This window comes from Grosmannia clavigera, assembly GCF_000143105.1.
Source record: "Grosmannia clavigera kw1407 unplaced genomic scaffold GCSC_140, whole genome shotgun sequence".
Classification (NCBI taxonomy): Eukaryota; Fungi; Ascomycota; class Sordariomycetes; order Ophiostomatales; family Ophiostomataceae; genus Leptographium; species Leptographium clavigerum.
The window spans coordinates 4,150,092-4,161,187 of record NW_014040801.1 but is presented as its reverse complement, the minus strand read 5'-3'; the positions used below and the strand labels follow the sequence as shown (position 1 = coordinate 4,161,187).

Below are 11,096 nucleotides of genomic sequence, written 5' to 3'. Positions count from 1 at the left end.
GTGCAGGCGTTCTTGCGCTGTAGATGGATGGGACAACAAACAGGGCGAGACGACTTGTCGGGGCAGCAGCAGCAGCAGGGTGGAACCGACAGTGGCCGCAGGTGTGCAGGGGTGTTGAATGCAGGAGAAGGGGCGGAGAAACGCGGTGAAGGAGGAGGTCGGTGGATGACGATGCCTTTTAGTACTATGGTGGAGCACAGAGGCGAGACAGAGCACGCGAAAGCGATAGAGGGAAGAGATAAACAAAAAAGCGGACGACAGACGGCGAGAACGCTTCATGCCATGGCTGTAGGTGTAGGGGATGAGGCGGCGGAGAGAATGCGAGGTGGTGCGGGCGGATGAAGGATGCTGTAGGATGGCAATGTCTATGATAAAAAAAAGAATGGCCGTGATCTCGGGTGCTTATGTGATGACTGCCTGGGACAAGGAATGACGAGTCTGGAATCGCAGAGGGAAGGCGGCCGGGCGTAGCCCAGTTCGGTTAGCGTGCATAGTGTGACTTTGGACAGTGTGGATACGAGATTACAGTACTCCGTAGATCTGGTTCACGACGTTTATGCTGCAAGAGATTTTCAACGCCTTCCGTCTAGGACATATATACATTCAGCGTACAGTCGACAGTGACCTGGCACGCTGGTCTTCCGGACACAGTCGACACTCGACATGTTCCCACTCTGTATTCGTACACCCGACACCGTACATGTGCACCTCACATCCACAAGGTCAGCTTCCCGCTGCCGTTCCCTCCTGCCACCCAGTTGCGGCTCGGATGCAGCTGTGCCACCGCCGGCACGGCCGTGATCCCGTCGCCGTCCAGCTGTGCGAGCTGCTCGCCGCTGGCCGCGTACACGTCGACGAACCGGTTCATGTTTCCGAGGGCAAACTTGTCGATGCCGCCAGGCGGCCGTCGCTGCCACTGCGGCTTGAGGATCGTCACCCAGCGGCCGGTCTGGTTGTTGTGTGCGATGCGGTGGGCCGGCGTGAGCACGTCGTCGTCCAGCGCCTTGCCGGGCGCCCAGCTGGCCGCGCCGGCGACGTCGTAGATGCGCACGGTGTCGTCGTAGGACGTTGTGGCCACGTGACCACCCGGACTCCAGGCAGCGTGAGAGACGGACAGCCGTGCAGGGTCGGTGGCCAGGAGGGCGGGCCGCAACTTTGTGGTGCCATCCTCGTCCTCGCTCGTCACCATCTTCCGCAGGTCCCACACCCTCAGCGTGCGGTCGAGACTGGCGGTGGCGATGAGGTGCGGCTGGCGCGGAGACAGTGAGAATCCGCCGATCTTGTGGCCGTCGTGCAGCCGGGGCCAGCGATCGGCCGTGGTTGGGGCCAGACGCAGGTCGTGGCGACCCAGCAGGCCGGACAGCGTAGCGAAGTAGACCAGGTGCGGGTCATCGGCGGCAAAGTCGATGCACGAGATGGCCGCGTCGTCAGCGCCGTCTGATACGTAGACCTCGACAGACTTTTGGGCAGCCAGGTCGAGCCGCCGGATGGTGGTGTCATACGAGGCCGTGTAGACAGAGCCCGGGTCACTGTCGAGCACGTGAACGGCTGAGATGGTACGAGCGTGCGGCTTGAAGCCCAAGATGACTGGCTCGGCCGCCTCAGCCTCGTCGTCGCTGCCGACATCTTCTTCCTTGACGGCCACGTCGGGCTCTTGCGACGCGTCAAAGATGCCGAGCCGGCCCTCTTTGTCGCCGGCAAACACGAGCGGCTTGTCCTCGGTCGGGTGGAAGGCCATGGCATAGATGCGGTCTTTTGTGAGTTTGAGGTCTAGGAAGTCAGCAAATGGCGACGAAAAGAAAGGATCAACAAACTCACCCTTTACTGCAAACTTGTCGTACAGCTCGAGCCGTCCGAGCTCGAGCCGGATCGCCTTGAGATCTGCGTCTGTGGTCTCGTCTGCGTCCGTGAACGTGCGCACGCCCGGCTGTGCTCCTCGAGCCAGGCTGCCGAGTCCATCGAGGCTGCCCTGCCACCGCCCGTCGACCTGCATGTCGCTGAGCTGGAGGTCGCCGTGCACGCGCTGGCGCTTCTGGCGCTCGGCCGCTGCCACCGCATTGAGGTCGTATCGCAGTCCGTCCAGCTCTCCACCCTTGCGCTTCTGCGACGACGAAGAGTCCGCGTCGGCCTCGATGCCGGCCACGCGGGCACTGCGGCGCGTCGGCATGGGCGACTCGCGCTTGACGGGCGCGACAGCCGCAGCGCTGTGGCTGCGTCGAGAACGCGTGCTTGTAGCAGGCGCGGCAGAACCAGTGGTAGAGTTCTTGGTCGACCGGGCCCGCGGCGCCCTGGCCGGCTTGGCTGCAGCACCAAACACTTTGGCCGACGTCTTGGAGATGGAGCTGAGGATGGCATTGTTGGCCTTGGCGTTCTCGGCGCGGCGGCGCTCAAACGCCGTCAGACCGTCGTCAGGCATGGCGTGGATGGGGTCGGATTGGTCGGTCGCTGCCCGGAGGCTCAATGTTGGCAGTCAGTCCAAAGTGAGGCAGAACTAACGCGTCCAGCCAAGACGACGACGGCACTTTACACGCGCGAGGGCACGTGTAAAGTGGGCGTGGTGGTCCGTGCGCGAGCTTGAATTTTGCGCCGGGATTTCACAGGCTTTTCGAGACCAGGCTCCTGCACACAACGCTGCCAACACGATGCCACCGTCTCTGCTGCCGTTCCTGTACCCGGCGGGCCGTGTGGCTGGCCGGGGAGTGCTGACGGTTCCGAGACGGGAGTTTTTGCGGTCGCTGCACGGCAGTATACGGCAACAGTACGGGGACCAGCAACCAGAAGGCACAGAAGGCACAGAACGACCGATGATGCGGCCACCACGAGGACCCCCCCTCCACCATGACCCGATCCCGTTTGACCTCCCGGCCGACGTGGCCGAGCAGCTGGACCGCGAGCGGGTGGCCGCGGCTGAGCGCGCCGACGAGGGCACGGTCACGCCGCTCGAGCGCCGGGCTTTTCGACGCATCTTCAAGGAGATCTCGACGACACGTGCGCGGCAGGAGGACGGCGCGGCTGGCGACGAGGACATGCCGTCTCTGCGGATGCGCGTCAATGCCATCGTCGACGAGGCGGCCGACGACGTGATGCGGGCGCGGGGAGGTCGGCAGGCTGCCGCGGCCGAGGAGGTCCGATGGGATGTCGAGGACGAATTGCTGGAGAGCGACCTTCTGCAGGAGAAAGCACACCAGGACGACAGCCCGCGGGCAAGAAGACAGGCCATCCTGGACCAGTTTCCGGCGAGTCTGCGGGCGGCAGCTGGTGCAGCGCTGGGAATCAAGGAAGCCGAGCGGGGGGTTGCCGAAGCTCGCGACAATAACGAAGAAATACACGACAGCTTCTCCCTTCTCAGCAACGACAACAGCCATCCACCTCTCAGCGGCCATCGAGACCCCCGCGACACACCCATGCTGACGCCCCAGGACGAGGCCCGTCAGGCCCGTCAGGCCCGCATGGAGCTGCTGATGCTCTCGAAAAAGACCGATTTTGCCCTCTGGGACTACATGGAGGCGCACGTATTCGCGCTGGCCGGCGAGTTTGGATTGACGGGCCGCCGCGCCAGCGCCAAGTCCCAGCAGGCCCTCGCAGCCTACGCGCCGCTGTATCCGGCGCTGCTGCTGCACGGCGTGCGTCTGCTCGACGGCCGGTTTGGCGGCAGCCCGCTCGCGCTGGCCGTGCTGCCGCGCGTCAAGGCGCTCGGCCTCGCATCCTATGTTCTCGGCGCCGGCACGCCGCTCTACAATGCTCAGCTGGCTATGCGCTGGGGCCGTCGAGGCGACGCCGTCGCTGCCCTCCGCCTGCTTGCCGAGATGCAGCGCGCCGGTCTCGCCTTTGACACAGCCACCCTCGCCGTCGTCCGCAGCATGGAGTTCCATCTCGTCGGCGGCGTTGGTGTCGCTGAGCCCGCTGCTCCTAGAGCGGGCCCCAGAGCCCCAGAGGGCTCCTTTGCGGCCGTTGCGGCTCGCCAACTGTCCGGCTCTGCTGGCCTCGCCGAACAGCTCCAGTACTGGCGCCGGCAGGTCGAGCGCGCCGTCCGGGGTAGGGAGGCCGGAAGGAGGACAGAATATTGACAGAACAGGCAGGTCACATGCTGTACGATATGATGATAGACAAATTGGCGCCAGTTCCATGTTGCTTAGTAAGCGACGGTCTTTGTACTCCGTATGTTATCACGTGTCCCTTCTTATCTCACCTACAACTTAGTCATCATTCATACCATCACTATACCATCACTCATACCATCACCACATCACTTCCTACCCCCATGCCACGCTGATGGCCCCTCGACCGGGTCGGACTCGAGCCAGATCCGGTTGGTCAGGTCGCCGTCCTGGGCGCGATCGAAGAAGTTCTGCGGGGCGAAGCTGACGCTGCTGACGGCCTGGGAGAAGAGGGTGACGGGGACGTCCTCGGCGCGGGTGAAGTGGTGCATGCCGAGGTTGAGCCAGAGGACGAGGTCCTGGCCGTCGACGGACTCGTTGTCGAAGAAGCGGGCAAAGTCGTGCTGGGGCCGCCACGGCAGGTTCGCGTTGTGCACGCTGTTGGCATACGGCTCGCTGTCGTGCTGGCGCGTGACGGCGAGCTGTGCCTTGGCGTAGGCCATGTTGTCGCGCGACCAGGGCGAGCGCAGGGTGGTGAGCCGCATGTTGGAGCGTCCAGGCACGACGCGATAGCCGCGGCGCTCACCCCAGGCGTTGCGCTCGTCCGACACGACCGCGTACATGCTCTCGCCGTTGGCAGCCCAGGCCAGCGACGTCTCGGTCGCGACCGTGGCGACGTCCAGCTGCAGCTGCTCAAACGTGCCCATGTCGGCAAACCACGGCTGTGTCTGCTCGACGGCCCGGACGGTCGTTCGCTCCAGTCGGTTCGCCCGCCCCAATACATCGAGATCTGCCTTGAATGTGATCACGTGATCGTGGATGGACCCCTGTGTCGCCTCCTGGATGCGCGGCCCAAACAGCCGTCCGCCGGCGGCGTCGGAGTAGAGCGGCGACGACATGAGGTAGCCGGACGCGCGCACGCTGACGTCCAGCGACCCGTCCAGACCAAAGGCATAGCTAAAGAGATAGTCGTAGTTGCCGACCGTGGCCACAAACCGCACCGTCAGCTCGGCATCGCGAACCACCCCCACGCTGCCGAGTCCTGGAGCGCCCGTCTCGTCGGCATCGGCTGCCCGGTGGCGCGACAGCGGATGGCCCGGGTCCTGCTCAAAGATGCACAGCGCGTGCTCGTGCGTCTTCGTCTCGTTGCGCTCGTGGTACGTCAGGTCCCAGAACGTGCTGCCGCGCGGACAGTCAAAGCCCTCGACCAGCGGAAAGAGATCGGCGCCCAGACTGTACGACGTGTCGTGATAGACGGTCGAGGCCGCCTTGGGCTGGAAACCACCGTACTGCGACGCGGCCTCCTGCATGGACAGCTCGTACAGGATGCGTTCGCCGCGGAAACGCACGTCAAAGAACATGACCCCGAGCGTGCGCGTGTGGGCGACGTAAAAGGACCAGCCCATGTACTCGACATAACGTTCTGCCTCGTCGACCTTGTATCGCTTCCCGCCAACTTCACGGCTGCGCGGCGCTGCGCGCTCCTCTAGCGGCCGCACTCCCAGCGCGGGCTGCTGCTTCACCAGCGCCCAGTCATAGTCTCGACGCTGCGTGAACTCGGGCTCCAGCTCGCCCGCTGCAAAGGCCTCGCGCAATGCTGTTGCATCCGCAAACAGCCGTCCCTTGGTCACGAATCCGCGCACCCGCCACAGCCGTGTGTCTGTCCCGCTCCACTCGATCAGCACGTAAAAGTCCAGCGGCAACAGATACATGGCTGCACCCGGAAAATGGAACACCACGTGCATGTGTGCCTGGCTGCCGTCTAGCGATAGAGGTGTGCCCGATGTGATCCGCACTGTCGTCCGCGCATCGTCCTGACCAAAGTACGCTGCCCCCGAGAAGAGCGTGCGTGTGATGTCGACAATCTCCGCCATCGCTGGCACCAACAGCTGGTCCAGTGCCCGTCGACGTGCCCCGTCCATCCCTCGCGCGTTGTACGGCACCGAACCGCCCATCCCGCCGTTGTAGATGTAGTCCAGCTTTGTCATCTGAGTCTTTGGTCCCACTGGCAACGGCCCAACCATGTACTCTTGGGCCACCGGCTCTGGCTTCCCTCCTTCGTACAGCACCACTCGAGCATACATCGCTGGCTGTGTTCCGTTGCCGTCCACAAATGCCAGTGCATCCGTCTTGTTCACGGCTACTGTGTCGATCCAGTACACCTGGTTGTCGTTGATCCCCGCCTCGTCTGGATGCGTCAGGTTCAGTCCCTGCAACTCATCGTGCAGCCAGTTCCATACTGCCGCATTGTCTTCCGCCGAGATTGCTGCCCACACGTTCGCCTTGGGCGCCTTCGTCGTCACCGCCTTCGCAAGCCATGCCTCACTCCTATCCTCATTTCCACCTCCCGTTCGTCGCACCGAGATCGACACGTCAAACCCGCACAGCCATGTCCCCATCTTCACCAGCATCGCCGCCACCAAAAGCCCGCCAATGCTTCGCATCAGCTTCCATCTCTTCTCTCGAGTGTCCTTTGTCTTCGACCCGTAGGTCGCTTCCAGGTCGTTGTCATATTCTGCCGTATACCGTCCATCTGCCGCTTTTATCTCGTCGTTCCCAAACGTCGGAACTGCCATATACCGCGCCATCGCGAATGTCTGTCGCAGACACAATCACAACATAATTGACAGCACCCGACGTCTTCTTATCTGCCAACAACCTCTAGCTCGGCCATCTCCGCGATAAGCACGGCCGCCCCGCGGCATTGCGTCATACGCATTTGGCAATTGTATGCGCCCTCGTAGATAGGAGTTAGACAGAAAAACTAAATACGTTTGGAGCGCTGCCAGCTTACCAGTTGTGGCTTTCTGCTACATCGCACATCTGAATAGTCTTGATATAGTCTACCCTAAAAACTACCATTTCTATTAAACTAATATTGCGAATAAACAAAACAAACAAAGCAACTATTCTTTCAACCTCTGCCTAAGAAGAGCCACAACTGCCTTGTGCCCGTTTTTAGCGGCCCACAACAACGGCGTTTGGCCGTAATTATCCTTCGTCTTAACGTCGGCGCCGTGTTCGAGCAGTTGTTAAACAACGGCCTCGCGCCCGTGTAAAGCGACCCACGACAACGGCGTTCGGCCTTTATTATCCTTCGTCTTAACGTCGGCGCCGTGTTCGAGCAGTCGTTGAACAACGGCCTCGTGCCCGTTTTCAGCGGCCCGCGACAACGGCGTTTGGCCGTAATCTGTATCCTTTGTCTCAACGTCGGCGCCGTGTTTTAGCAGTTGTTAAACAACGGCCTCGCGCCCGTGTAAAGCGACCCACGACAACGGCGTTCGGCCTTTATTATCCTTCGTCTTAACGTCGGCGCCGTGTTCGAGCAGTCGTTGAACAACGGCCTCGTGCCCGTTTTTAGCGGCCCACGACAACGGCGTTTGGCCGTATTCTGTATCCTTCGTCTCGACGTCGGCGCTACTAAGCAGGCACTTAACGAAGCAATCTTGGGCAATTGCCGACGCTGATAAAATGCCTAAAAGGTTTCCGGGCGGGCTATCGTTATATGTAGCACTCCAATAGCGCGTAATCCATTCTGAGAAAAGTGGTGCCGATGTGTGGAGGCGCAACGCGATAGGAACGATGGCATCATTATCGGCGGTATAAGCATCGCGGAAATGGGTGGTCCAGTTTATCGCCGAGTAAGAGAACAATGCGCAGCGGGCATCTTCGTCTAATATGCGTTCGGTGTCAGAGTCGAAAACAAGCAGATAGAGCACGCAAACCCTAGAGAGACACGCGTGCGCATCCTTAATGGTGATGGACTGCTGCCAAGACGGCTCAGACGATATTGCTGTTGATCCTGTTGACAGATCTGTGGCGAGGAGAAACTCCCGAGCAGTTTGGTGCAGAAAAAATATGCTGCCCTGGTACACTGAGACAAACAATCCACACAAATCTTGAAGATAGATTTTGAAGTCGTTCTCGTCCCCCAGATCAATGTCGTCGATACTGGGTGGTTCCAGTTTTCCGTCGGTGACCTCGCCCACATTCACAGCCACATTCATCTCCCGCAGTGTCAGCGGTCGGCTCGCGGCCAGGATGATACACAAGATGTTCCGAACAGTTCTGGGCTCCTTGGACTTGCTTAGGATCTTCTCGTAGGCTTCGTTGACAGTCCTCGGAAGCACGCCGAGGACTTTGTTGACCCCCTGTTTCGTTTTTTGGAACACCTCCTTTTTTAAGTAGTCAAAGACGAGGTATACCCAGAGGTATGTGCGGTGCTCAACGGCAAATAGCCTTTGTTTTAAGCTGTCCACGACTTTATCTTGAAGATTCTTGTCTTGTGCTAGTTTCTTGACACGGTGTTCGATGACGAGGTTGATCTCGTCGCGAATGACATCTGGACTTTCCTGGCCCGGAATGTGAACTGTCTCAGGGTCCCTAAAACAGCTTCGGAACTGGACTAAGATATTCTCGTACGGACGGGTTGTCATAACGACCTTGAGATTTGGACGGGTGCTGCCAGAGAACAAATTCCCCAATTCTATCAGCAAGCTGTCAAACTCGGACGGGGAACATTCATCAAGCGCATCCAAGACAAATGTGACCTGCCCCGCCCTAGGATCCCGTACCGCATTGCCGAGTATTGTCCAAAGCGTTTCTGTCGAATAGATCAGAGCGGACCCCTTGTTCTTAAATGTCTCCATTGCGTGCTTGATTAGGTTTGGGTTCTGAAAGAAAAGCTGGTGCAGGAGAGCACACAGTGCTTGGTGGACTCTGTTTTGGACCTGGTCTTTAAAGAAAAAGTAGCACACAGTCGCTGCCTGCTTCGACAGCTCATTGTCGACAAGCGACTTGGCCAAGACGGATTTGCCGCATCCAGGATCTGCAGAGACCAGCAATGGACCGGACTCTTGCCCCAGCCAGTTTTGGAAGATGGAATTTTCAAGAAACCACCGACATGTGCCGTCGAGACGGTCTTCCACACGGCCCTTGAACGTATCGTAAGTCGCCTTATCTGCGCTTTCGGCGAGGTAAAAGAGCCGAAGGCACTCTTTACTTTTATTTGACAGCTGCTGCCGTGCTTCTTTTTGTTGCATCTTTAGTCGCTTCTTAGATATATCCAAGACGTCCAAAAGGGTATCACGCACATCCTTGCTGGTCACGTTCAGACGCTCCAGCTCTTGCCGCGCCATGAGCCCGTTCATCTGGGCCAGGTCTGTGTTGATGGTTTCTTCACGTGTCTTGATGTCGTTACGCATCTGTTTCCAGTCCTTTGGCAAGATTGCGTCCTTCGCAAAGGCCTTGATCCGGCCACGGTAGAACCGCAAGACGCTCTGAAGCTGAAACGCGAGAATCTGCTGGTAGAGGTCGACGAGGTGGGTGGTGGTCTCTTCGAACAGCGCTTTACTAACCTCCTCATTGCGGCCGAGGCGCTCCACCAGCTCCTCCAAAGCCGTGTAGTAGCGCAAGCGGGCGGTGACATAGACAAAACCGTCGTTGTTAGCCTGGGCCGCCGTCGTGGGGTTTGTGAGCAGCGGCAGGATGATGCAGACGCCCGCCCATGCGACAGATGCCTCTGGAGACGCTTTGGCTCCCTCGCTGACCAAGTTTTTTGCCCACAGTACAAAGCGTGCGGCGCTGTCGATCTGCTCTGTCAAGTTGAACTCGTGGCTGGCGATGGTGTATTTCAATTTGTTCTCATCCATGCGACGCAGGCCCTGTTCTATGACGGCGGCGAGCTGAGCGCGGCGAAGTTGGCCACCGTTGCTGGCATTTTCCGATGCGGCACCTGCGAAAAGGAAAGGAAAGAAAGGGGTTTGTTGGCGTCTGAACAGGCTGTCTCAGGTGACAAAAGTAACGGGGGTATCTTTCACGCTTACCTGTCGTTTGAGCCTCCCTCGAAAGCAAATCTTCATACTCCTTCACCAGCGTCTCTTGGTCCTTCGTCAGGGCAGTGTACGCGCGGTCCCAGAGTGGCTGAGCCTCAGGCACACGAGGCTCTGGCGAATGGGCTTTGGGAAGGTCTTGCGGCTGTATACTAGAAGGCTTGGGCGAGTGATCTTCGGGAAGTTTTGACAACTGTTGCTGAAGCTCGGGTGAAGGGCCTTGGGGAGGTTGAGGTGTCGTACTAGCTGCTTCTGACGGGCTGTTCACTATGGTGTCTTGTTGCAGCGCGTCGGGTTGTGTGCTGTTCACGGTGTTGTTCTCTTGCAGGATGCCAGACTGTGTGCCGTTCGCTATGACATCCTGTTGCTGCACGTCCGGTTGTGTGCCGTTCACCGTGCTGTCTCCCGGCAATTCGTTGGAAGTTGCAATGATTTCTGTACTATTCGCTTGCGAGACGCTGGGCTGTGCGCCGTTTGCCGATGGGCTGGGAGATGTGTCCCCAGGCTGTGGCTGCACGAAGAGACCCTTCAGTTTTGATTTCGCTTTAAGCTTTATTGCGTGGAGCTTGCCCCTCTTTAAGTGTTGCGACATTGAGCTCAATTTCGGAGTGACAATACTCCACCGCAAGGAAGATACGTAGTTGACAGAATGATTTAAAGAGACGATTGGAAAAGATTGCGACGAAGTGTTTCCGATGACAGTATTTCCGGTAAAAGGAATTTTTTGAGTAGGAATCCGTCGTATGCTAAACTGGGAGTGGAAAATATCGACGCGGTCGAGTTTTCATTCAGGACGAAAGACCAGTCAAGCCAGTGATTGAAGACAGAAAACGTTCGGGGAAGCCCAACGACCCCGCATCTATGCATAACGCGGGCGGTTGATATCGTGCGTCTATTGGAAGACTGACTATGCAGAACCACGACCCTGGCTGCCTCTCGATGGTCAAGGCAAGTTCTGGTGATAAGCCGTCACAGTCTTATTTTATTCATGTAAGTTGTCTCCAACGTGTGTTGGATCGAGGCCTGTTAGTGCCCGTCTTCCCGTCACCCTTAATCGTTAATGTTGGAGTCTTGCAACTTACTGGGCAAAGGACAGAGTCTTCTCCAACACAGAAATACAGTGCAAGAATAGAGTAACGAAAGTTGTCTGTACTGTGTGGTGCAACAC

General features: G+C 58.8%; 4 protein-coding genes across 4 annotated transcripts; 1 reads left to right on the top strand and 3 right to left on the bottom strand.

Annotated features, from left to right (window-relative positions):
• Nucleotides 1-709: 709 nt before the first annotated feature.
• Nucleotides 710-2,416, bottom strand: CMQ_468 (WD domain containing protein; the record flags this gene model as incomplete). The annotated part of the gene is made up of 1 exon (XM_014317547.1): nucleotides 710-2,416. One exon carries the CDS (start codon nucleotides 2,414-2,416, stop codon nucleotides 710-712), a length of 1,707 nt encoding a protein of 568 aa, XP_014173022.1.
• Nucleotides 2,417-2,642: 226 nt separating this feature from the next.
• CMQ_1128 (uncharacterized protein) lies at nucleotides 2,643-4,067 on the top strand (the record flags this gene model as incomplete). Its single annotated transcript, XM_014318207.1, has 1 exon — nucleotides 2,643-4,067. One exon carries the CDS (start codon nucleotides 2,643-2,645, stop codon nucleotides 4,065-4,067), a length of 1,425 nt encoding a protein of 474 aa, XP_014173682.1.
• Nucleotides 4,068-4,246: 179 nt separating this feature from the next.
• CMQ_1224 (membrane copper amine oxidase) lies at nucleotides 4,247-6,685 on the bottom strand (the record flags this gene model as incomplete). The annotated part of the gene is made up of 1 exon (XM_014318303.1): nucleotides 4,247-6,685. The coding sequence occupies one exon, from the start codon at nucleotides 6,683-6,685 to the stop codon at nucleotides 4,247-4,249; it is 2,439 nt and encodes an 812-aa protein (XP_014173778.1).
• Nucleotides 6,686-7,330: 645 nt separating this feature from the next.
• CMQ_569 (ankyrin repeat protein) lies at nucleotides 7,331-10,520 on the bottom strand (the record flags this gene model as incomplete). Its single annotated transcript, XM_014317648.1, has 2 exons — nucleotides 7,331-9,831; nucleotides 9,923-10,520. 2 exons carry the CDS (start codon nucleotides 10,518-10,520, stop codon nucleotides 7,331-7,333), a joined length of 3,099 nt encoding a protein of 1,032 aa, XP_014173123.1.
• Nucleotides 10,521-11,096: the final 576 nt, after the last annotated feature.